This window comes from Sabethes cyaneus, chromosome 2 (genome assembly GCF_943734655.1).
Source record: "Sabethes cyaneus chromosome 2, idSabCyanKW18_F2, whole genome shotgun sequence".
Lineage (NCBI taxonomy): Eukaryota > Metazoa > Arthropoda > Insecta > Diptera > Culicidae > Sabethes > Sabethes cyaneus.
This window is the reverse complement of record NC_071354.1, coordinates 102,216,212-102,243,984: the sequence shown is the minus strand read 5'-3', so window position 1 is coordinate 102,243,984 and position 27,773 is coordinate 102,216,212. Positions and strand designations below refer to the sequence as shown.

Genomic DNA, 27,773 nt, shown 5'->3' with positions numbered 1-27,773 from the left:
TCGCTGCTTAACCTGCCGGCTTTGACCGCAAGCAAAGTATTTTTAACAAAACCCCAAAATTGGAAAACGACTTCCATATCATCAGAATGTAAAATATGAAATAAAGTTCAAAGAAGATATAATTTAGAAAAGCACATGGTAAAATATAAAGTTTAATCGCTACAAGCACAATCTTGCACTGCAAAACTTAGTTATTGAAACTTCTGAATTCACGTAAGCAATCTACGCTGGTACTCCGTAGAATTAATTGAATTATTAAAACTTCACAAGCCACCAGGGTAAAACTTCATATACGCTGTATACCATTATCAAACAGTTTTCAACCACGTTGGGCATCACTAGCGAAATATTAACATCCCCGTTTGCTTATTATTGCTATTACAGAGCGCGCCGTTTCGCTGCGACAAACCGCATCCCTCGATACCAGCGACGCCCGTTGAAAACATCGACGGTGGCAGTCTACTGAAAAGTTCCGCGTTCCTCCATTATTGCCCATTCCATCCTCAGCAAGAACAACTACAACAACAACAACAAAAACGAGTCCCACGGCAACGGCAGATCCGCCATCATTCACACAAGCCGCGTATCCTAAAACCACACACTGCAACATCCGTCCCCGCGGAATCCTTCATCATCCTCAATCAGCCGGACCTAGTAACAGAGTGAACAGAGAAACAAGTGCAATTTGTAGCAGATAGGAAGTGACTCGTTATTTCAACTAAAACCGGGATTGGAAACATTGCCGCTACACTAAATACCCACCAGGCACTGTAGTCAATTCTGTTTAAGCACAATCGGAAGCAGGCTTAAATTGACTGCAGGTTGCTTGCCGAAACAACTATCCATCCGCTCGCTTGACTGATGAACACCAAAATGATCCAAACTCCGATGCTGAAGTGTAAGTGCAACAAATTATTATATTGAGCAATGGGGCAAGAAAGTTTTAACAATGTTTGCTGGCAACTTACGTTAGCTCGCAAATACTAATCTCGTTTTATGCTTGCATCTTGTTTCGTGCTCGTCCGAACTTTCGCCTAATTGTAAATGCTCATTCAGCCTGTTGTTGTTTCCTGCTATTTTCATTGGTGCTAAGATATTCACAAGCCCGCAGCCACACCCTTGCCGAAGTCACAATTTTCCGGCGAAGAACGTGTCTGGCCAAGTTTTGCACTTCGAACTTGAAATCACACTTTTGTGGTTACAAGACAGAGTGAGTTCAGGAGATTAGACTGTTTCCGAAGTTTTTCAATTCAGTTCAGTTTAATACTGATAAAAGTTACACCACATACTCGGGCAGACAATCTAAGTGAACAATTGCTTCTAATGGGTGTACTACTAAACTTTTCCTAATTTTCCAGGCGTTCGCAGACGCAGGTATGATTGTTGTAGTCAGTCTCTATTGTACTTTGATAACTGTAGCTGTTTGAGAGTCTCATTCATGTTATCACCGTTGCACATCGCTCTCGATGATTCTTTAATTTGAATTCAATTTTGATCAGTCAAAGTTTTAGTTTAAACGACAATAGCAATTCTCGGTTTCGTTTTGAAAATACTTTGTCTTAAAGATTAAAGAAAACTCGAACCAATGGAAAATTGAATTTGCTGGTTTACCTTCCATTAAATTAATAAACGAAAAGCAGGAACGGCGATGCACAAATCATGTAATTAACGTATGCAGAACGTGCCATTTAAATACAGCTACCGGGTAATGCACATTGAAAAAGCTTAAAACTGCATAACACATGATCCTCAAGCTATCAACTGTACATTTATCCATGGTAACTTTCCATATCATACAATTCTACCACAATTTTCATGGCAATCGAAACCACATCATCTACGAGTCCTGAGTTTATGACCTCGTAAAATTAGCAGGACTCAAGCCTAAAACTGTCAGCCAAAGTTATCTCTTAGATTAGAAACAGTAGAAAGGACACTCCTTACAATTTTGTTTTATTTACAGTTTGACAAAGTTGTATCGTTGGAATCATTTTTAAATTATACACATTTTGCGCCATTTTGCCCGATTGCGCAAATAGTAACGAATATCACAGTTTGGGTAAAGGGAAACATCTTACATTTGCCGATAATAAAACACGGCATCGTTGGAATATCCGCCACACCAGCACTGACTGGCGGAATTTGGCTCAGCGCTGAGAGAATAAGGTCGGTCGTCTTGATGTGTGCAGATTTGGCGAAGAAAGCGAGGAAATGTATGTAGCTCTGCTTGAACCATGTAGGTACATATCGTATGTACCTACATGCAACTTGTGATAACCCAGAGCTATGCAAGTGATGGCAAGTTTCGTCTTCTTATCCTCGACAAGCAGCTCCTGGTACGTGCTTAGTTCACACATATTTTCACATCGATAGAAGCGATTACATGCCTGCCACTCAGTGGCTGCAGCATTCATTCGTTATATTTATTTATGGTAAAGATTATAAGAGCTTACATTGTACCACGTACGAGCTTGATGATTTCTAACCAGCTAATCCTGTGTTACATCTGAAGTGCATGGCGGTCGTCCTATCCCTATGCCACTTGAGTTCGGTGAATAGATTCAGCTGCATTAATAACGCAACAAGCACAGATTGATGCTGTGATTGCAAGTGCTTTCGAAAATGAGCTGCTTTCGGTACGAGCTTTGTGTATTGTAATTAGTATTCAACTTTGACAACCACTGCTTGAATGTTCTCTGACAGGTTAGGTTGTAAGCTAATTAATCAAGGATTGTTCGACGATAACAATCCAACCGCATATAGTTTGAGTGTTCATACCGTGATTACTCAAGTTTTGATAGGCATTCGTTTCAGACTACCGCAATGTGCTTACTGCCAACACAATGCAATAACACCTACCTACGTAACTTTTAAAGTCGTCGTAACATACTGATGAAAGATAGGATTCGTATAAGTATTTTCAGCCTGAATTACGTTTAAATTAGGTATATTTATTCGAGATAAGATTTTCATACCAATTAGTTGGATGACATTTACTGAAGATATGCATTTTAACCTTTATAAAACGCTATTAAATTTGAGTTAAAGCCGCGAGAAATAATGAGGGTGCTGCGACTATTTTAGGCCCATTTTTTGTTGTGGTGTCCGTGTGGTTTTAATTTCCAGCTGGCCGAACACGCCTGTATGGTACAAACCATAACAGTTATAAAGCAATCCCCCGAATAACTCAATTGGTGGGGCTGCGCGTACTTAATTTCTTAGTTACGCAATTAACAACAAAGCTGAGGTGCTACATTTCGTTTTCGAAACTTCTCTTTTTATACGACAAACTGCGCAGCCAGCTGTTAGAGTACAGGACAATTGCAGAGCCAGTTTCTACGATCCTATTGACTCTAACTGCCTCTCCCAGCCGAGATTCGAACATACAACGACTGGTTTATTAGGCCAACGTCTTACCTCAAAGCCAACTAGGAGGCTTTACTCCCACCAACAACCAGCTACAGGTATATCCCGATAGTACGTATACCTTTGCTTCGTTTAGCGTACGTGTTATCGAATGTACGTACTATCGAATCACAATTTTAGGTTTTGAAGTACAATGGACTCTCGGAAAAATTGATCGATTGGGGAATGAGTCGATTAACTTCCGAATTACTAACTTTTTTGAGTAGTCTTAAAAGGCATATCATTTTCGATAAATAAAAAATCGAAAAATACATTCTCGGATATAGGATACACATTTTAATGCATCTAGAATTTGTAATGGAAAGAAAAATATATAGGAAGATCCTAATGAAATAATACTAGTTTCTTTCAGTAAGTTTAATTTAGTCTGTTATACTAGTTCACTTGTATTTTTTCGTAGTCTACGACTACGTTTTGAAAATGTCCGCGCTTATTTTTTGTTCCATGCTGTTCCTTCTTTTGCTTTTAAAATTGAATCTGAGTTTGCACTTTTGCAGTATGTTATCAAAAATCCTGAAGTAATTATGTGCTTGTATTGAACTATAGTTGCAACTGTCCGGTACAACAGCACCCCACTTTTGTGCTTTATGACGAGCTTGAGACGTTTCTCAAAGGAATCACAAGCGGCGCGCCCCTGGTCAATGGGCATCTCATCCCAGATCTTGGAAATGAGCTTCTTAAATTGATCCATAGTGCTCACTTTATGTTCGCTCTGCTTGGATTTAACACCGACCATATGATATCGCGACAAGTAACAAAGTTGAGCAGGCGAGTCGAGCAGTCGAATCAAGCAGCCGAGTCAAGCAGTTGGATCGAGCAGTCGGGTCGAGCGCTTCCCACGCTTGGATACGACCCCCCAAACCATTACCGACGCGGCGCTCTGGAACTGCGGGATGTTTATGTAGGACGGGGGGATGCTGGCCAACGTCGGCGCCCACAGCCGATAATTTTGGACATTGTGCGACTGTTGCAAGAAGAAGAGTTTCTCATCAGAAAACACGAACTCCTGGCCTGCGTGCCGCGAAAGTAGCAGTTTAACTCTGTCCGGCCTCTTCTTCGTTGTAGCCTCCGTCGCCCCGTGAACCTTACGTTTCTTGTACGGCGTGCATCCCAGGTCCTTCGCCATGATGGCGAGGGCAGTCCCGATCGATACATCCAGGTCAACAGCGGTCTTCCGGATCGAGCGGTTCATTTTTCGACGAACCCGCTCCCTCACCACCTTGATGGCTGCTGGAGTCCTCGCCGAACGCAACCACCCGGAACTAGCACGGTCCTTGACCGAGCCCGTCTCCCGGTACCGACGGATGGTGTAATAGATGAAATTCCGCTTCACCCCGTGGGATTTCAACCGCCAAAATATGTCGCCGGGTCGGTCACCTCTCGCAAACAACTTTACTAAGACGTTGCGGTATTCCTTCACCGCGTGCGGTAAACAAATAACAAATGACATCAAGTCAACACCTTGCGCGTCGGTTAACCTATGTATACGGCTAAAGCTGACACCAATATCAATACACAGAATGCAAATGAAGTTAAGACAAAAATTAACTTTTAAGAGTGTTGCATGAAAGCCAATATTCGCCTAACTTTTCCGAACAATTAACTTTTCAGAGAGTTAACTTTTCCGAGAGTCACTGTATTGATGTACTATGCTTAATGAATGGGATGCTAAAGGAATGGGTCGATTAACTTTTCCGAAATATTAACTTTTCTGAGTAGTCCTAAGAATCATTGAAAATGATAAATATAAAAGCGAAAAATGCATTCCAGGATATAGGTTACATATTTTTATGTATTTAGAAGTTCTAATGGAAAGAAATATATAGTTAGATCTTCATGAAATAAAACTTAGTTCCTTTTGTTTGTTGTTGTTTGTTTTGTGACGTTTAGAGTAAATAGTTCAAGTTTTTTCATTTACCTCTTTCACATGAAACTGCTAAAATTTGAAAATTACAGAAATCTGTTTTGTTCCGCCTTCAGAAAACGGTTAATATCTTAGCGAGATTAAAAGATACGTCCTTACTTCGTTCAACAAAGTTGTTCGTCATAAAATTTTCCATCTATACAGTATTGCTACGTTACTCTGAGACGCTGCTCGATATTCTGTTTTGACGTTTATTTAAATGAAATTTCGAAAATTTTAAATTTTTCCCGAATTCAATAAATTTTTGTAGCCAAATATGACTCCAGACATGCCACCATAACTTTTTTATGAATGTATCAAATCCCAATGATTGTGAAAAAATAGTTAAGTACCTTGTTTCATCTATTATAACATTTCTAAAAATATTTTTTTGAATTTACTCCTGAAAAATGCCATTTTTTCATAAAACTCAAATGTACAACCCCTAAATCGCGGCAACCAATGTTGACGTCAATTAAGTTTTGTTGTGACACCCTAAGCTATCATTTGAGGGGTGAGCCCCCGGGTTTTCTGACATAGTGCAATTACAAAACATGATGCGCGCCATCCGGATCCGGGGGGACACCAGGAATGGGGAACCGGTTCCCATAGAGGGGCATTTCAGCATCAGTAAAATATGTCATGTCGCATATCAAAAAACATCAGCACTTCACAAAATAGCGATTGGGGACCATCGCATGTCTCTCAGAGGCCATATGGCCGTTTCCGGGCCGCAGTGAAATTTTGTTCTCTGATGCACGCACGGTACGGATTTCGAAGGAATTTGTCCAGGGCATAAAATGGGCCATATGACCTCTGAAAGACATGAAATGGTCAACAATCGCTATATTATGAAACACTGATGATTTTTGATATGCGACATAACATATTTTACTGATACTGAAATAACCTTCTATGGAAACCGGTTCCGAATTCTCAGTGTCCCCCCGGATCCGAATGGCGCGCACCATGGATTGTAACTGCAGCAAAGTAACTGATATGACCATGTTTCCTACAAATTTCATATTCAATTTATATCAAAAAAGCCATGTAGCGGTCCCCCAAGGAACATCGGAATACCTCCGAAACCATATGACATATGGCCATGATTTGGAAATATTAGGAAAATAGAAAAAATCTTCGGAAAAATTACCAAATTTGGTGAAAAAATTATTAAAAGATAAAAACAACTACGCCCATTATGAAAATGGAGCTCTTTCTTGGCGTAATTACGCGGCTTACACGATAAAATCGAACCGCAAAAGATTTCATCACACAAATCGACCTTTCAAGCAACACATTGTGAAGTCAACAAGTAAACCACTATTTAAGTGTGTGTATACACAATTAAACTTCATTTAAAAAATAGTTGCAATCAAGTTGAATGATTAATTTTGCTTTAACAGAGCTTTTAAATCAATGTTGATCCATAACTGTGGGTTATCCACAATTGTGGAGTGACTGTATATGAGCACCATTGGCATTATATTAAATTTGTTAAAAAGGTATTTTTTATATCTTAATTTTCGTAATTAATGGCTTTACAAGAAAATTTTCGAATATCCAGGTTAGTTTCATATAACTGGTGCTTACATATTTACATTATCCATCTAGCTCCCCCCATCTACTAAAAAAGTCAGACGGGTTGTGTACAAGACACGACCGCATATATAGGTGACGCAGGACTACGTAATTCTCTTTGTGGTGATAGCAGCATGTATTCATGCTTGTTATCATTCGATTCTTCATGTATACATGCTATATGAAACATATATACATGCTACATGCGTTGTATGTTCAGTTTTCAAAAGATTGTGCATTTGAAAACAATTTAACAAAATCATGAACACAAACTATTGCTTTCCTCCTACCTTACTGAAATTAAAGATTGTTTTTATTACCCATAGTTCCCCACGCTGAAGGGATTTTACCAATTCAATCCTATTTGATCAACAGCACATCTTTTCACTACACTTCTAATGAAACGGCAAGCATGCGTATTCATACAGAGTCGTATTATAACCGAACACTACAGCTGTAGCACATTTTTCCAACACAGATATCAAATTCGCCGAGGTTTAATAGTCTCGCAGTAAAGAAATTGCGATCTGTTGGGACAACGAACTTGTGTCATTTTTCTGACACACTTCCCTAGCACAGACATCAAATTGGACTAGGTTTAATCGCGTTCGTAAGAAATCTGTTGGCACGAGGGGGCTTTGTCATTCTTTTTGGCGTACTTCCCAAGCAAGGACTTCAAAATGGTCTAGGTTTAACCGCGGTGTTAAGAAATTTTGTTGAAATAAGGGAACTTTAGCACTTGTTTTGGCTTACTTCCCAAGCACAGATACCAAATTGGTATAGGTTTAGATCATCGTAAAGGATCTTACAACCAATCACGAAGCGAGAATTCTGGTAAAACATAGGTTCATTATTTTCAATTTTTCAATAGTTCAACATCAAGGATCCATACTTTTCTTCATTTGGGTCAATTCGTAGAAGATTTACCGATCGATTGGCAGGGTGCCGATTTCCTGGAGAAACTTGGAAAATCAGGGAATATCAGGGAATTCATTTTTGGATCAGGGAAATCAGGGAATTTCAAATGCTATCAGGGAAATTTTATTTTATTTACCCGGAAATATTGTTGATCAACTTTGGAATCGAATCAAATTTCGTGTAAAATATACGCAGATTGATCGGTTGAATTAAAACTTGTCACATGTCTAGTGGCGATTCGATTATCTTTCAGTTTGTCGTAGATTTTTATTTGTTTTGCGCCGTACAATTGTCAGACTTCACTCGCTGTAGTGCTCGAAATCGGCAATGGCAGGCCTCACGCACTTCACGGTGCAGACATCAAGAGCCCAAAGTGGGATACAGACTGTTATTTACACGCGATCTACAGCGTTTTCACCAATTGTAGAATTTTACACTCAGATGCCCCAAGCATTGATTATCTTCCTTCAGCATCCATGATTCATGTCCGTTAAGGGTTACCGGGAGCATTACCGTTCTGTAGAATTTGTGTTTATGCGAGTTGGCAACCTTCAGGACTGGTTCAGCTGGTTACGTAATACGCAGAAAGCTTACATGTTTCTCTGTTCTGACGTGATCCGCAGTGAGCCCGCGACTGTTGGCCCAGTACTTCTCATCTGTCATGTACTGGCATTCGACATTAAACAAGCTGTTACACTGTCTTCCACACGTTGTGCCTTTCACTTTCTTCGTAGTTGTTGGCGCCATGGAGGATCCTCCACAGCCCTCTTACATCTTATTCCCTTTCTTCCTGCTGTTCTGCGATTCGTAACTCAAGCTTTCTGGTGTACTCCACTGCAACGTCATATGCTGTAAACCGCTTAATGTTGAAATGCAACATCCTCTCAGTGCGAGCCTTCACCGATTTCGATAACCTTGCGCGGATCTTACGACGAGATAGTGGTCAAAGTCGATAAGAAAATACCGTACATTGATGACTTCCAAAAAGTATCGAACGTTAAGGATCGGTCTGGGAGCTAGAGTTTTGAATTTTCAAATCGTACGCACCCCATAAATCCTTTCGAGCCTGTCATCGAATTCGTCGCTAGTAAAGCAATGTCAATATAGCAAGTCTTGGGCTTAAACCGTCAATAGACATTACCCTTCTTTATCGACAGACTTCGCAGCCGGTTGTTAGAGTTCAGGAAAATTACGGGGTCAGTGCAACGATCCTACTGACTCTATCTAGCAAAAACCGCCTAGCCGAGATTCGTACACGACTGGCTTGTTGGATCAGCATCGTACCTCGAAGCTAACAGCGTGGTTCAATTCGTCCCTAGTATCATCAGATTTATGATTTGTTGGTGAGTATACGTAAGCTGTAGTTGAAGAATTTGCCATATACGGTCATCGGACCGAACGGTCGGCCACCGAACTTCCTTCGAGTCAATGTAGGTCTCAAGCCTTGATAGTTGCAATCCGAAATCATGACACCCAGCTTTAGTCTTAACTTCGCATACTGTCCACCATTGAGGGTTGAAATATTTGCCATGTGGACATTTTCTAACAATATATCTAGCTAAACTTTTGCCGTACCTCGAGGCCAGCAAAACGCACAGTTTTGTACCAAAAATCTTAAGTGAATCATCTCCTTAACCCCATACTGTTTGCAGCAGAGATAATAAGCTGTAACTTCCAGGATACTTTTGTTTTAGTTCAATTAGAAAACCGCAGACATGTGTCCACCTTTCGGCAAAGTTACTAGTTTGAGCGTTCTGAAAGTTAGCAAGATTTGTTATGTTTACACGGCTGTAATTTTGTTGTATGTAACATCTAAGCTTTGTGGAAAACAGATCGATTAGATTATTTCCCAATCTTTGTTTCTTTGGATTCAAGTTGATACCTCAAACATAATTGTCCCTATAGAATCGATAGAAAAGTGCGTTGCGTTTTCGAAACGCTGGTAAGAAATAGGTTAAGAATCTTTGATATGTGTTCTTAAAACACGAAGAAATCTAGCTTTAGTTAGCAGGTCGCATAAGCCATGGTAAAGGGTAAAAAACTAAAGCCAGAAATCGCCCAAATAAGCTTTATACTCGAGTTTTGAGGGTCAGGGAAAAATATTTAATGCATCAGGGAAAATCAGGGAAAGTCAGGGAATTTTATTTTTGGATTTGAGTCGACACCCTGGGTTGGTGTAAGAATATTGAAAATCGATCGGAAAACCGCTGAGCTATTAGCGTTCAAAACCTTTCATTTTTCGTGACGCTCGCATTTTTCGATTTTTTGGAATGACACCCTATCTCAAAACTTGCCGTAAGACGTAGTCCTACGTCAAAAAAATTCCTTCCCGAAATACTTGTAAAGATGCAGAGGATTTCCTGGTCTTTAGTAGCAACAAGCATTGGACTAACATTCCTTCCCATCTCACCAGGACCCGCAATCGGACATAGCCGGCGTCGGTATTGATCAGCATGCAGGGACCTGATAATGTTGCACAATGAGCAATAGCATGCTATCCCAACTATACTTTTCCAGCCATCATTTTGCAATTTTCATCAGTCCTGGTCAATAACGGAGTAGCAGCACACGGACGGTATCCTATGCTTATGTTTATGCTAATAGTATAAAGTATAGACAATAAATAACGATATTCAGTGCATATTTGTCCAACCTTTGTCATACACTAACGAACTTTTTATGATCTGTCAAAAAACACTAATTCAATGCGAGACCCGGCTAACTCACTTTCATTTTTTAATTATCCGTCACTGGGGCTTGTTTCAAGCTGAATCGTAGCTTTGTCTGAATAACCAAAGCATTCAGCATCATTTGTGAAAAATGGTACAAAGCATTAAAACGATTTTATCACATAACTAACAACTGCAGGTCACGAAAGTTCTTCTCGGAGCTTCCCCTCTCCGCATTCCAACCGGCAACAATCCTGGATAAAAACTTTTAACCGAGATCTGCACCCTAGTCTGGTCGCTTACGGATGAAATTTTTCCCGACAATAAGCGCAAAATTCCAAATGCAATGAATAGACATATTGTTCCATAGTGTGACGTTTGTTTGGCCAAAAGCGCCACCCACTGGCGTCGCATACTGAAAACCGGTGGTTGGCTTTGTCCGTGTCAACAGGGATTTGGATAAACCGTTAAAAGTTTTTTTTATTCGTGGAGTATTCCCCTCCTCCTCCTCCACTTTCTTTTCCTCTAAACACCAGAAAGAATTAATCTTTTCCGTTTATTAGTTTTGAGCTGTCATAATAACAAGTCACTGTCCTTTTGTTGTCCGTACAAAATACGTATCTGCTAGTATGAGGGTTGTTTTAAAACCACTTCATTTTAGCCGTCATGCTAGATACTCTCCACTTTGTGGTTTTGTTTGGTTATATATTTTCATTTGCCATCTAAGTTTACGGGTGAGCTGAGGATCACGAGTGTCTGCTTGGCCATCAACTATAATTGATGACAATTAAAAATCGTTGCTTTAATTCTGAAGAACATTTCTTCGAAAATAATGTGTCATCTATTGAAAATTAGTGTTCATTTATCAACCAGTTCTACAATCAAACCATTTAACCCCGTTATATTAAAGTTGTTTACTGGCGGAAATATTTGAATAAATAATTTTAAAACCATATAGATAGGAAACAATCATAACTTAATGTTGACACAAACGTGTACTTACTATACGACGTTGGTTTTTGTATGATACCATGCATATACCTGTTTGTAATAGTTACTTTGTAATCCAATATTCCAATAACTTTGTGCCACCAAGCAAGAAAATTGCTTTCCTTCGTTGCTTGATCACTTTCACAATCTGTATCTAGTCTGCTTATCGGTACACTCTTCCTGGCAATAATGAAGTCATTCTTCAAATGTCCCTCGAACTGTGCGTCCTTATATCTTATTCCCATATATCTGATATTCGTAGATTCAGCATTGAATAATGTAAGATTTATCTTGCTTTCCTCTCCGGACCGCCCATCGCACGATATCTCTGCACCTACGTACACGTATACATCAACATCGTTTCAAAAACACAACACTTCTCACGGCAGGCTATTTTGTTGCTCTGCTGCTGGCATCAATCAATGCAGAGGAGAAATGGTCCTGGTCCAAGAGCGGTGCAACTAACGTGGCCGGCAGCAGCAATAACAACTTGGACCACGGAAGCCCCGGCAAGCCGAACGTGCGAAGCGATGTTATTGAGTTCCAGGAACCGAAGCGATTTAACGATGCCTCAACCCACCACAATCGGCATCAGGACGTCAGGTATTGACTGGCAGCCAAAATTAGCTTTGAAAATGAACAAGCGTCTCCATTATTTTCATCCTCCTGCTGATGCTGGCTGTGCTGCTGCGTTACTTACTATCGCTCAGCAAACCATTCTAATGGAGACGCATGTACGTGATTATGTTGTTATATTTCATTCCAGGCAAGGTCGATATGAAGTGAAGGAATCCACAACACTGAGACCAAACAGCAACCGACCATTAAGTGATGAGTTCTCTGGTGAAGTAAATGGCAATCGACCTAACGATTTCGGGTTAGTATTTTGTTCAGCATGAAAGGCTTAGAGTAATATTAGAGGAGTTCAAGAGTAGTCAAGAAGAGGGTTTCGTAAAAAATGAACCGAAATTGGTTTATCGAATCAATTCGGTTTCAATTTATTGAAGAGTGATTTTGTTATCAAAGTTCTATCATTAAATAATATTGAGAAGCAATGTGAACAATGACGAAATACGATTGATGGTTCCGCGTGTGAATTCATTTATCATTGCCTAAAAACAGCAATCTGAGCATTGAATCTTCGCAATTTTATTTATAGTGCCATTAATATTAAGCTAATAAATTGTCTGCCATAGCTACACCATCGCAGATCTACCTGGGCTATTATATTTCAATTTTAAAACTTGTAGCAAGCAGATTTCTTTGTCTCTATCCTCTGAACTTACTTGCCTTAGCAACAAAATTAAACCAAAGCTTTAGCTTTGTTAGACTAAATTGAAATATTATCCCTCAGGGACTACACACACAAAGATAGCTAGGTACAATTTTATTTCATTTGCATTGTAAAAAATCAGAGGGGTTGTGCACAAGACACGACCGCATATATAGGTGACGCAGGACTACGTAAGCCTCTTGGTAGCAATAGTAGCAAGTATCCATGCTTGTAATCATTCGTTTCTTCATGTATACATGCTGTATGCAACATATATACATGCTACATGCGTTGTATGCATGGGCGTAGCGACGGGGGGGGTTTTGGGGGTTCAAACCCCCCCCCCCCCCCCCCAGGAGAAAATTTGTTATACACTTTCAAGCTTGAAATTTCACAGCCAGCTGTTGTTTAAAGTATAGGAAAATGTACGGGGCTGATTGTACGATCCCCGTCGGCGTCGTGAACTTAGAGCCGGGGTGGTTTGTGCTGTTTTAAGCCCCATTTAATGCGATCTTGAGTTACTCGTCGTCCATTTTCCAGGTATCTCTGAAGTCGCAGTTTTTACTTAAAAAATAAAAAATGTCGCTTTTGACCTGGACGAGCCATCTCGCACGTTGAGTCGCTATGTGCCGGTGTCGGTGGGGTTGTTTTATAGAACCGTTTTCCTTACGACGTGACTAGTTCACTGTACTTTACTCCAAATGTACGTTGGTAATCTTCCCGAGCAGTGTATGTTGCCTTTGATTCATGCACCTCCGCTACTCTTCGCTTTCAGCTTGCACTTCGTCAAATGCCGTCCGCAAAGGCGCGTAAGTCCTCCGTGAGCATGGTCTATCGGTCTAATAGGGGGTTTGTACATTGTCAGGTTCCTAAGGTGACTTATGCCTCTTAATCGCAGCGTTTGGCGAAGCTCAAAGTAGGCTCGTTGTCCTGCTTGAATATGCCGCTGGATCTCCTTATTTGTGTTGTTATCCGCGGCTACCAGCGATCTCACATACACGAGCTCATCTACGACTTCTGGATCGTCGCCGTCAACGATTACCGTCCGCGAAAAAAGCACGTTCGTCTCATTTGATCCGCGTTAAATCAGACCAGACTAAATCGCAAAATTTAAAAGAATGAGTTAATGACAGCAAACGTTCAAGAATTTTCTAAGCTACATTTTACTCTAATAAGACTACATAAATGTTGCAAACAGTCAGTGTTATGAGATGATTTCGAACAATTGATAGTTACAAACCATACAGAGCAGCAAATTTTGAACGCGTTTTTCTCGAAGTAAGATTTTTGTCACTTGGCTCGGTCTGACTTAACAGCGACCATTTGAGCTATTATCATTCATGTATTTGGTCTTCGACACGTTGATTTAAAGCCCAATCCTGCAAGGCTCCGCCTTCAGTCTAGCACAGATGGTCGGTGTTAAGTCAGACCGAACCAAGTGACAAAAATTTGATTTCGTGAAAAACGAAGTCAAAGTTTGCTGCTGCTGTGTAGTTGAAAGCTATCGATCGTTCGAAACCATTTCATATCTCTGGCTGTTTGCAACATTTGTTTGATCTTATTAGAGTAAAATGTAGCTTACGAAATTCTTAATCGTTTGCTGTCATTACCTTATTATTTTAAATTTTGCGACTTGGTCCGGTCTGATTTAACACCGACCAGATGGCCTTCGTCGTGGCAAAGTTTCTGTAACCTGCTTAGCCACCTGGCAAAGTCATCTGCTTAGCCAAGAAGTTTGCTACATTTACTAAGAATCAAACCTCTCTTTTCGAAATCTGATCGTCGGATCACCTTACGAGCGATGTCGAGAATCATACAGCATAAGTTGTTCTTCAGCACTCTCGCTGCGTCTTGAAGAGACTCAGTTCTATGGATTTTAACAGCCTCTTCCAGCCGAGATTCGAACATACAACGTACCTCAATGCCGGCTGGGAAGCCATAACTTTAACTCTGTTATTTCAATTTGATTTTTTGTCTGATGAGCAAAGCAAAGCCGTGGGATTAAACGTCCTTTCTAAGACTTGATCCCTCTTCATCGACAGACTTCGCAGTCGGCTACTACAGTACAGGACAGTTACCGGGCTAGTACAAAAATCCTACTGACTCTATCTAGCAGCACCGCCTAGCCGAGATTCGAACATGCGACGACTGATTTGTTGACCCAGCATCGTACCTCGAAACCAACTAGGCGGCATTTGTCTGATGCAGAACACTCAATTTCAACCAAAATAGTTTTTAACTGAAAATAATACTCCATTTCCTGAATAAGCTGCTTACGGTTAGGCTATGTCAGATTTGTTTTGGTAAAACCCCCCCCAAGGAACTTTTCTGGCTACGCCCATGGTTGTATGTAACATTTATCAAAGTAGTAATATTGCATACGTGCAATCCTCAAAAGATTTTAGAGTTATTTCAATGCGCATATTGAAACAATTTAACAAAATTAAGACCAACTATTGCTTCCTGCTACCTTACAGAAATTGAAGATTGCTTTTATTACCCAAGGTTACCCACGTTGAAGGGATTTTACCAATTCAATCCTATTTTATCAACAGCACATCTTTTCACTACACTTCTAATGAAACGGCAAGCATGCGTATTCATACAGAGTCATATTATAACCGAACACTACAGCTGTAGCACGTTTTTCCAACACAGATATCAAATTCGCCTAGGTTTAATCGTCTCGCAGTAAAGAATTTGCGATCTGTTGTGACAACGAACTTGTGTCGTTTTTTCTGGCATACTTCCCTAACACAGACATCAAATTGGACTAGGTTTAATCGCGTTCGTAAGAAATCTGTTGGCACGAGGGGGCTTTGTCACTCTTTCTGGCGTACTTCCCAAGCAAGGATTTCAAAATGGTCTAGGTTTAATCGCGGTGTTAAGAAATCTTGTTGAAATGAAGAAACTTTGTCACTTGTTTTGGCTTACTTCCCAAGCACAGATATCAAATTGGTATAGGTTTAGATCATCCTAAAGAATCTTCCAGCCAATCACGTAGCGAGAATTCTGGTAAAACATAGAGGTTCATCATTTTCAATTTTTCAATAGTTCAACATCAAGAATCCATACTTTTCTTCATTTGGGCCAATTCTTAGAAGATTTTCCAATCGATTGGTGTAAGAATATTGAAAATCTATCGGAAAACCGCTGAGCTATTAGCGCTCAAAACCTTTTATTTTTCGTGACGCTCGCATTTTTCGATTTTTTGGAATGACACCCTATCTCAAAACTTGCCGTAAGACGTAGTCCTACGTCAAAAACTACAAGGTATACAACCCTAAGGGTTGCACGAAAGGGTGACGCAGGACTATATCAGATCATTAGATCAAAGACTAATGTAAACTGCATTTCTGGCATATGTATGTTTATAGTTTTTTTGAAACGATGTTTCTACAATTGATGAAGGGACGGTAAGGGACAGTAATGAAGAAGGATTTTTTCCGGGAATGAAGGGGAAGGATGGAAAGAAGGGGGGGGGTAATAGGTAGCTATGCTTAACAAGTTGTCGTTGTGACTCCTATCTTTTGTCCAATGCTGGAAGGTGCATGGGTCGAACCAAGCTGTAATCAGAGATTATAACCGGATTTGAACCCACTCTCTGATTACAGCTTGGTTCGACCCATGCACCTTCCAGCATTGGACAAAAGATAGGAGTCACAACGACAACTTGTTAAGCATAGCTACCTATTACCCCCCCCCCCCCCTTCCTTTCCACCCTTCCCCTTCATTCCCGGAAAAAAATCCTTCATTACTGTCCCTTACCGTCCCTTCATCAATTGTAGAATCATCGTTTCAAAAAAAAATATTAATATATGCCTGACCGCATTTCAAGGTCATGACTAAAGTCACGAGTTTGGTCAATATGTATGTTTATAAGAATCTGTGAATGCCATCTGCCATTAAGAGAAAAAGTGAAATATTCAGATTCAATTCTTCATCGAATACAATGGTGGCTTTGAAAATACGTGGACGGGGGTTCATAAGTACAACGCCTCAACCATTGAGATATAGAGATTTCTTTTAAAAATCACTTGTGTGCATCATAAAGGTTGAAATAGTAATGAACAGATCCACAGATTATTGTATTAAATATAATTATGCGTAGCTTGACATGTTTCAATAACAATGTTAACCCGCTTGTGGCCTTTTAAAGCGCCATTGGTTACAAATAACATTAAAGCCAAGCACGTTCATCGCAAATATGATGTGCCATTCGAATGTCCTTCTCTTTTGAAATGAATGGCAACAGGCACGTAAGTTAGCGGCGCCGATTCACTTTCTTTTGCTTCGAGTTTACTTTCACACCTTACCGCTTGTTACATAGCAGAAAATATGGCCCTCACGCATAAATTTCTGTTTTATTTATATGACAGTCCTTATCCTCCTACCACAGGGGTGAGGGATCTCAAACCATCATAAAATAAATTCATGCCTCCAAAAAACCCCACATGCCAAATTTGGTTCCATTTGCTTAATTAGTTCCCGAGTTATGAGGAAATTTGTATTTCATTTGAATGAATCCCAACTCCTAAACAGGGGAGGGGTCATAATTCATCATAGAAAAAATTCTTGCCTCCTAAAACCTCTACATGCCAAATTTGGTTTCATTTGCTTGATTAGTTCTGAAGTTATGAGGAAATGTGTATTTTATTTGTATGGGAGCCCCCCCTCTCTCTCTTAGAAGAGGAAGGGGTCTCAGTACATCATAGAAAAATATCTGACCTTTAAAAACCCTCACATGCCAAATTTGGTTCCTTTTCCTAAAGTAGTTAGGCCATTGCAAATCATTTTCAATGTTTTTGTCACCCCCCGCCCCCTTGGAAATTGGCCTGAAAAATCGGGAGGCAAAAAAATAATTTGTAGGATGAGTTAATTTTTTTTTATAAAATTGTCAGTGGGCTCTACAGCCTGAAAAACTCGAAAAATGAGTGTACGAGTTGAGTTAACGCTTCTAGTACGAAATATAAATAGAAGTTCAAACAGTGGAATTTCCGAAACTGTGTGTGTGTGTGTGTGTGTGTGTGTGTGTGTGTGTGTGTGTGTGTGTGTGTGTGTGTGTGTGTGTGTGTGTGTGTGTGTGTGTGTGTGTGTGTGTGTGTGTGTGTGTGTGTGTGTGTGTGTGTGTGTGTGTGTGTGTGTGTGTGTGTGTGTGTGTGTGTGTGTGTGTGTGTGTGTGTGTGTGTGTGTGTGTGTGTGTGTGTGTGTGTGTGTGTGTGTGTGTGTGTGTGTGTGTGTGTGTGTGTGTGTGTGTGTGTGTGTGTGTGTGTGTGTGTGTGTGTGTGTGTGTGTGTGTGTGTGTGTGTGTGTGTGTGTGTGTGTGTGTGTGTGTGTGTGTGTGTGTGTGTGTGTGTGTGTGTGTGATACAATCCATCGCCCGCTGACCGGCAGCGCTTTTATGTAAAAACATTACTTGCATCTTTTAGTCAGAAAGTTTGTCTTCCTAAATGCAAATAATTTTAGTCCTGGAGATAGAAGGTGATAACTCTATTGTTCATCCAACGACCCATTTCTAGAATGCCTGAATATACACGCACATTCCGAAGTCGCCTTCATAAACAATAAGCCCCGCATGGATACTTTTACGCAATGGGGGGGGGGGGGGTGCAAGAAAAAAATAATGACATCAAACCTTCAAAACCGAAACAAAGGAGTAGAAACCAGTGTTTATTTTTTCATATTAATGCCTCAAACAGCGGCTAGCGGGAATCTAGCGGTTTTCTTAAATAATTCAGCGGGATTTGAGCGGGATCTCGACTTAGCGATTTGGTAGGCAAAAAGAGTGCTGAAAGATACAGAAAGAGTTGACAGCAAAACACCTCGTTTATTGACATTCGAATGTCTGCTCATGCATTATCAGATGGTTCTGTTGATTACAAAACAGAAAAAGAATTTGTGCTAAAAGCTTCTTTCGAAATTTTCACCTGTGTTCTTAGACTCCTTAATCTTATAATTTTTGCGAAATTTCGTAATAAACTGTCGTAAAGTCTAAAAACCAAACTTAACCCTCTAACGGGCAACATCGTGAAAACGATACGATGAAGCAAATGACTACTTTGTCATGAAAGTACGCTCAAAAGAAGCTCAAGTGTTGATTTTTATGGAAAAATATTTATCCGGAGGACCACCAGGTATGAAATAGTCCAATTTCTCTTTTTCATTTTTCATGCTTAACTCAAATACTTTTTTCAGTTCAAAAATATCACAAAATTGAAAAAAAGCATGTAAATTACTCATAGAAAAAATTTGATGCCGAACATTTTGTTCTAGATGTCCTTTTTCTTCAAAAGCAAAAAAGGGAATACACCCAATTCTTTTTTTACACGGGGGATGCGTCCCGTGTAAAAAAATACCGTGCAAAAATAAACCGTGTTATTTCGAGAAACCGTGTAAAAAAAATCCGTGTTATTTCGAGAAACCGTGCAAAAAAAGTCGTACAAAAAAAATTCCGCGTACTAGAATCCGTGTAAAAAAAGAATTGGGTGTACAACTGTTGTTGGTAAAATTTTAGGAAAACCGTGGTATTTCGAGAAACCGTGCAAAAAAATCCGTGCGTTTTTTCCGGAATTCTTGTTTTGGAAAAATGGTAACTTTTGAACGAATGGTCGGAATGTTGTGATATTGTCAGGAAATCTGTTCTGAACATATTTTCATATTGTCAATTCAAGAAATATTTCGTAGATGACTGGAGCTCCAAAAGCGAAGGCCGTCTACAGACGGTCTTACCCCTTAAGAGGGTGAACTTCATCTAGATATTGACCGTGCCACCGTCAAAAAATGCTTCGAAATTTGTCAGTCTGTCAGACACGGAACTTTGTAAGGAATTTTTATAAAATTGGCTTTTTCACTTCCACTTTTTCTGTCACAAAAAAAAACAAAAAACACGGATCGAATTTCAAGAACTTTTGATGCTCGCCTGCTAAAAAAGCGCTGTATATAATCATACAATTTTTGCTCCAAGTGCTATTAAAATATGTAGTGTCGTATTCATTTTGGAAAAAGGTTTCAATATGCTTGTTAATTTACGGCTAAATCAAACCAAGTTTAAGCAATAAAATTGCTATGGAAACTTTCGAAAGAAATTATTCAGCTTAACCAACTACGCCTTGTGCCCAGGGACCGAAACGGTTACACTTTTTCTATTACATTTACCAGCATGCAATGCCATGTCAGACTCTTAACCAATACCATCGTTCTGTACTGTATCTGTACCGGCAGTGCCTATCTTATAAGTGTCGAGACTAGCCAGAATATGTACATGATAATAAGCAAACATTTTCATACGTTAGACGACCATTCACACAAAATGTCGTGTAGAAATGACATGCATTAGCCGCTTTTTGCTTACAGTTATAGTTGAAATAGTATGGAGAAGTGATAGAGAATAAGATGTATTGGGAACCTTCTTATTTAAAACCGTGTTGTTTGGGGGAAAGCTGTATGTTTGGCTTACGGACGCAAAGCAGCAAAAGAGAATACAAAAAAAGTGTCTCCAAGACTGGTGACACTTTTTCCCCCATACCGAAGAGTGTCTGACATGTAGAACAAAACATGTTTTCGTTATTCTTGCATTTCTTTTCGGTGCTTGTGTACTAGTAACATGTCGCAAGACTGGTAGCAAGATAAAATGGTAAAAGTCTTCAAATTTTTGTCACCAACCAGTACATTTAACGTCCCTGCTTGTGCCTACCAGATTTTATACCGTTCTGATTCAAACTTCGAACACTTAAGCGATGCTGAAACTTTCTTCAAAGAAAAATGTTCGAAAACATCTTTATTCTACTCCCATAAATGGTTTAATAGCATGTCAATTTAATTACTTTCATGTTAGAATTTTAAAAATGAGTGTAGAATGTTAATTTACATTGAAAAACACTAAAAAACTACTGCTCGATTTTAATTCAAACTTCGAACACTTTCATGGTCGACATTCAAAGCTCGAATATTTCAGTCTCAGACATCGAACACTTGTATTACTTTGAAAAGTATTAAGGTTTTTAGTGTCATTCAACTTAAATAAGTGAAATTTCATCCTTTTTCTAAACAGTCTTTTTAAACCACCTAACAGCATGATTTAAATTTTTCACACAATAATTAGTTTCAATCCGTCAATCTATACCTACAAAAAAAGATTTCTGTCTGTACTTATGTCTGTCTGTCCGTTCCTTATAGAATCGAAAACTACTAAACCGATCGGAGTGAAAATTTGCATATAGGGGTTTTTGGGGCCAGGGAAGGTTCTTATGATGGTTAGATATCCCTCCCCCCACTAAGAGGGGGGGCTCCCATATAAATGAAACACAAATTTCTGCATAACGCGAGAACTAATCAAGCAAATGGAACAAAATTTTACATGTTGGTGTTTTTGGAGACAAGAATTTTTTCTATGGTGAATTAAGACCCCTCCCCACTTTAGGAGGGGGGCTCCCATACAAATCAAATATAAATTTCCTCATAACTCCAGCACTAATCAAGCAAATGGAACCAAATTTAGCATGTGGGTGTTTTTGTAGGCAATTTTTTTTTCTATGGTGAATAGAGACCCCTCCCCTCTTTAGGAGGGGAATAATGACCCCTCTCCCTTTTAAGAGAGGGGGGGGCTTCCATATAAATGAAATACAAATTTCCTCATAACTCGAAAACTAATCAAGCAAATGGAACCAAATTTGACATGTGGGTGTTTTTGGAGGCATGATTTTTTCTATGGTGAATTAAGACCCCTCCCCTCTTTAAGAGGGGAATTATGACCCCTCTCCCTTTTAATAGGGGGGGCTTCCATAGACATGAAATACAAATTTCCGCATAACTCGAGAACCAATCAAGCAAATGGAACAAAATTTGACATGTGGGTGTTTTTGGAAACAAGAATTTTTTCTATGGTAAATTGAAACCTCTCTCCACTTTAGGAGGGGGGGGCTCCTATACAAATTCGAAGTTTGAGACTGTTTTAAGTTTGAATCAGAACGGTACCCAATTTACCATGTCCCTAGAAAAAATGAAAATAGGGTTTGGGCCCCGCCCGGTAGGACCGATAACAGAGTACAGTAAAGATTTGTATAATGCGGTGTAAAGATTTGTATTTTGTATAACGCGGTGGGTGGGGCTGTACGCCCATCGCGATATCTCAACTGTCCATTAACCAATAAAGTTGAGTTTTGCTACATTGTTAGCATGTGGTATAACCTAGTCAACTTGAATTTGTAGAACACAAACCTTCATACTTTTTTGACGTCTTTCCCAAATGCAGACAACCGATCTACTTTTAACCGTTGTACGTAAAATATATTCAACCTTTTGGGTCGACAGTCAAACCCTCCGTCTGTTTAGTGTGGCTTCCTTTTACAAAAAAGGAACAAACACCCCGTCCCAACAGGTCGAATGTTCTTTACGACTAGTGACGTTACGATACTACTGATACTAAATCGTAAACGATCCTTTTTCGCGATACTTAATAATTTTGAAGCGAATGCAAATACACTTTCATATGTCTTATTGGCAATCCATGTAGAAATTGGCTATGATTGTGCATGCATTTCATAGAACAAGATCTTAAATCCCCAAAGAAATGGAATAATTTCAGATCGAAATATTCGACAACCATCTACTTAGATTTCTTTATCGTTGACTGTACGACCAAGTTGAGGGCCATCGATAAGCAGAGAGCAGAAAAGCAGAGATCTAACGCAATAAAATAGGCTCATGGTATTTGACGGAACGCAAAACCTTGTTTTAAACTGAAAAGTGATCAGTAACAGTAGCATCAGAATATGTTAACTTTGCATTGAAAACCGCAGGATAGTAGACCCGGTAATGGTGAAGAATCTGTGCAGCTGTACAACTCAAAGTAACATTTAACAAGTTCGTCATCGAAGATTTAAACGATAACCTAACCGGCTAGGGTACGCAACTTAAATTTTACGTTTCGCTAATATCTCCATACAAAACCAAAATTTGATATTGGATCGAAATTTACCAAATTACAAATAGGTCAACTATATGAATATTTTATAACATTTACAGTATTCATAAATTTCAGAACAAACCAGCGCTTCGGTGGCCCATACGGAGGTCCGATTCCCGGTAACCAATACGGAGGAAATCCTGCATTTGGCGCAGGTAATCCATTTATTGGTGGACCAGGTGGACTAGGAGGACCAGGTGGACTAGGAGGACCAGGTGGACTAGGAGGACCAGGTGGACTAGGAGGACCAGGTGGACTGGGTGGTTACCAGCGACCTGGATATGGAGGCGGCTATGGCGGAAGCTATGGAGGAGGTGGTTACGGAGCAGGCGGCTATGGAGGAGGTGGCTACGGAGGACTCGGAGGCTATGGGCTAAATGGTATATTGGTTGGTCCTGAGGGCCCTACCGGAGTAATTGGCCGGCCTCACCATGGGTTCAATGGCGGGTATCCGAACATTGGATTTGGACAATACGGTAATAATTTCGCAGGGGGTTACGGAGGATATGGTAACCCTTCATACGGCGGTCAGGGAGGATTTAACCGACCGGGTGGATTCCATACTCAAACCGGAATCGGTGGTTATCCTGGTGGAGGATTTTACGGATCCCAAAGTCCCTATGGACCAGGTCAGTTCGGGCCGGGTCAATTTGGAACTGGTCAATTTGGATCAGGTTTAGGAGCGAGACCTGTTGGGGGATTGGGACCAGTTGGTGTACCCTTCGGAGGGGGGCCTTTTGGGCCCCAATTTGACCAAGCGAAACAATCCACGAAAAAAATCGAAAAGAAGTCCGTTTAACCGATACATATACTGTACCTTTTTGTGATACATAATTCATTAAAATGTTTTATAAAATTTACTTACCGATTGTGGTTATAATAATTATCGAATAGAACAACGCTCCGAAAAATGTCCATTGAATTTGGTCAACGTCCTCAATACCATCCCAGCCGTCCTTTTTCATTGCGGTAAGAATCTCTTTCTCGAACGACTGCAAGAAATCAAAAAATTACCAATCAATTAAACCCCTCATTCCAACTTAGGAAACAATAATTAACATCGCTATAATACAAAGCCAATATCGGCGAATCCAAGTGACTGCTAATTTAGCTAGAAGTCAACAGAGGATAGAGACAGTCCTAGCTTCTAGCAGCACACGCACACGTACCTGAAGATGGATGACGGCAGCCTCAGTCCAATTGTGCTGATGTAACACCGGTTTGTCATTAGTCATCTTCCAAATTGCGTCTGTTAGGTTAACACGAATGGAACTAATGCCTTTCTTCACCTGCAAACGGGAGTCGGTTGGTAAGAACAGTGGTTATCAAAACGGTTAATTAATCAACGAAATTATTGAGCCGACAACTTTGGCGCCTATGCCACAAATTGAGTTGTAGACTGTTACGATTTTTGGGAGACAACGTGGTACAATCTGTGCCGCGTCTCGGACACCAAAATTGTCGTTGAAAAAATGCTGCTATCTGATCTGGTAACAAGTACCGAAATATGTTGTTAAAATTTCATTTTAAGCCCTCGACATGATCCAGACTATAATGTCAAAACCGTGAGAGTTAGTCATTCGACAGCACTGCGGTAGTCCCGTTCTGTAGTAAGTAGGGGAACTGTGGGTAAGACGAACAGGGTGGGTAAGACGGACAGGTGTTCGATTCTACCAGTTAAGCCTTAAAATTCGTAAATGTTTTGATGAGCATTCAACCATCTTGCTATCTCATGATATCTGAACGTTCTCATCATCATTTAGAACTTTCAAATGTTGATAAAGTACTAAAAAACTGAAAATTGGAAGTGATTCTGCGTTTGGATGTAACTTTTTTGCCGTCGAAATTAAGCTTTTTGAGTGGTTTAATTCTAAAATGTTACCCATAATATGAAGTATTTCGATTTATTACCTTATCAAGTAACGTATGCATTGAAAAAATAGGTAGTTTTATTTGCGTATGAAAAATTGCGAACGCTTTAAAAAAATGTATAATGATGGGGTGAAATGGACAACTGCTAATGTGGGTAAGACGGTCAGTGAACATATTATAATAAAATTGTTGATTTTGCTTCTTAGTAATATCTCATGCATATAAATGAAAATTTTACCGGCAAATGTGGACTTCAAACAAATTAGCAGCAGCCAGGCATGAAATAGATTTTAAAATGCTTGTTCATATTCCCGCTGTCAAACAATTTTCGATTGACTGCCACTGGTGGGAGGGGGTGGACTGCCCCCTTCACTTTTTGCACGTTACACCACCATATTTTACGTATTCAATTCGTTAATGGTCAAAAATAATAATATGCTCTCAGTTAGGGCAATTTAGAATATCTGTCCATCTTACCCCCACACATTGTCCGTTTCACCCGCAGCACTAAAAAAGTTCACTTTTTCGGACCATTTTTAATACTCAAAATACACATTGAAAAACAGTTTTTGTTAAATATTTCACTAGCCGCTTTTGAAAACAATATAATGAACTGAAGTAAACTGTATTTACGTTTTATAAATCATAAGTTCTCTGAATTTTATTAGATGTTGTTCTTAACCTGTTCGTCTTACCCACAGTTCCCCTATTAGTATATGGATTTATCTACTGCGCGAAATTTTGTGACTTCACGATATTATATAATTAAAAACTAAGACGTATTTACTTTTTGCAAATGAACAATTCTGAAAAGATAAACGAAACTCGATATCATTTTTTTGGTTGTTGATAATCACGAGGTGTAAATTTGAGCAATAATTTTAATTTTTCATTACAGAAAATTAATATTACTAACAGAAATTCTAAAACATTTTTAAAGATAATGCATAATTCTTCCATCCTGACACCTATACCAATAGTCAGCGTATGGAAGGAGCAAACCAGCAGCGCATTCGTTAAAAACCACTTCCTAAAAGCTAACCCAACCTGAACGGACAGTTAAACGTCTAAAAAGAATTATAAAGTCAGTCCAATTCATCCTGAAAAGCTACATTACACAAAACAAAAGCTCTTATATTTCATCTCGTCCTTAAGCAGATTCTTCTCTAAATTAAATTTTCTTCGAAACTTTCAAGATGCTGGCAGCATCGCTAGATATCGAATAGCAAAATATAAGGTTTATGATTTGGCCAGCGCTTCGCCTTTTCCGGGACAAAGACAAAGCGTAGGAAATAAGGATCTTCGGTTGTGAATGGACCTAGCACCGTTGTTGAAGTCGAGTCAATTAAAGAAAGTAACAATTGCTATTTTCGGAAGCGTATTTATTTCCTTCGCAAGCTATTAATAATGTTGACCATTTTGAGCAGGGCACAATTTATACCATCGTGGTATGAGAAACGTGAAATTTACCGAAGCATTGAGGATGCCGACCACTGTATGTACATACCAGTACTTAAGAGACCTTTGTTATATTTTCATTCAGGGTGCCTATATTTTAAAGATAGAATAGTTGAATTTTTCTTTCGGAATGCAGCACTAAAATACTATAATAGTATATGCGTTAGGATGCTCATAGAATGCGAAATAGAAAAATCTGCTCTATGTATTGATAAAATCTGACTCCTTTTGTAACTTTTAATCACATTTGATTTAAAGTTTCTCACGAATCAACCCGATGGCAGCACAGCAATGTTACCCGTCAGCTGTCACCGTACAAAACCAATTTTGCCCTACGGAACAGAAAGAATTGAAATCCGAAGCATAAAACAACGGCGTTCGACGACACTTTCGGATGTGACAGCCTGGCTAACATCGGGGTCACTCGGAATAACTTCCAACGTAAACCTAAACACTCACGTTCCGCTCGTTCTCCGCTTCCAGATGCTCGAAAGTGACCGCGCCCAGGAAGCAGTAAGCAACAACCATGGCCACTAGAGTGACGTGGGAGAAAATGCACGTAAACACCTTCCACATGCAACAAACGAAGGACATGCACTTGCTGCGTTGCTTTTTCTCGCCTTCGTATGGCAACGGAAGTTGTGCCGGAATCGGCATGCCCTGGGGCGGCCCGGCGCGACGGGTTGACATTGTCGGACCAAGTTTCTCCTGAGCAATGCAATAGTTTTCCGTCTCCTGTCCCAGCTGGTTAAGTTGTCTGCCTGAGGACGAAAGGGAAAGAGAAGACGAACAGAGCGGATTTAGGATTTATGTAATTCGTTTCCTGTAAACAATGTTATGAGTTAGACAAATGTTTTCCATAGCCTGCGGATTCAGGATGGCACTGGAAGCATACAGATGTAATTGCGGTCTTCGAACAAACATCAAGAACCGTCATATCGATCAATGTAACTACTAGAAGGTACCCACATGTCGGCGGGTTGTAAAATTAAGATACAAATTTTGCATTCACCAAATTAAGGCCAACAAAACTGGCGCAGAGCAAGGAATCAGGTGACAGAGATTTTGATGATACACCAAATCGATACAAACCTTTAACTTCAGGCTATTTTTTGAGCTTCCGAGAAAATGGTGTGTATCAATTGCTGCAATTTGTTCGACGACTGCTCGTACGATACAGGATATATTTCGACTGCAGTACTCTCACATGGTACGACTGTTGAAATTGGCCTTTCTAAAGAAAAATAACCATATCGGTTTCGTTATGTGCTATTTTAAAGCCATGTTTGGTTAGGCGTTTGGTTAGGGTAGGCGATATCCTGTCGAAACATTTCGATCCTGCACAAAATAATATTGGCATTTCAAAATTGCAATTTAGTTTTAGAGTTTTGCGCATTAAAGTTCAGATGTTATGACTTTTGGGTAAAAGAGATTAATAGAGTTTAAATAAGAAATTGGCTATGCTTATAACCTACACCGTTGCAATTTCGAATAAAAATTCATACCTAACATGCTATTTACGTACTTCCCTACGACTGATGATGTGATAGAAAGAGTAAAAGACATAAACATGTTGGATTTCCTTTAGGATTAAATTTAACTGCAAAATTTCTTTCCAATCATCATCGTTGTGACTCCAAAAAAAATCTGGTTTGCAGTCACATATAATAAATACCTATGCATCGGATAACCGTCTCCGGTGGAAACCAAGATCTTATG

General features: G+C 39.7%; 1 protein-coding gene across 1 annotated transcript; it reads left to right on the top strand.

Annotated features, from left to right (window-relative positions):
- The first annotated feature begins 843 nt into the window (after positions 1–843).
- Positions 844–23,523, top strand: LOC128735779 (uncharacterized PE-PGRS family protein PE_PGRS24-like). Its single transcript, XM_053830267.1, has 5 exons — positions 844–898; positions 11,877–12,090; positions 12,254–12,364; positions 22,800–22,987; positions 23,054–23,523. Exons 1-5 carry the CDS (start codon positions 862–864, stop codon positions 23,521–23,523), a joined length of 1,020 nt encoding a protein of 339 aa, XP_053686242.1. The 5' UTR covers positions 844–861.
- Positions 23,524–27,773: the final 4,250 nt, after the last annotated feature.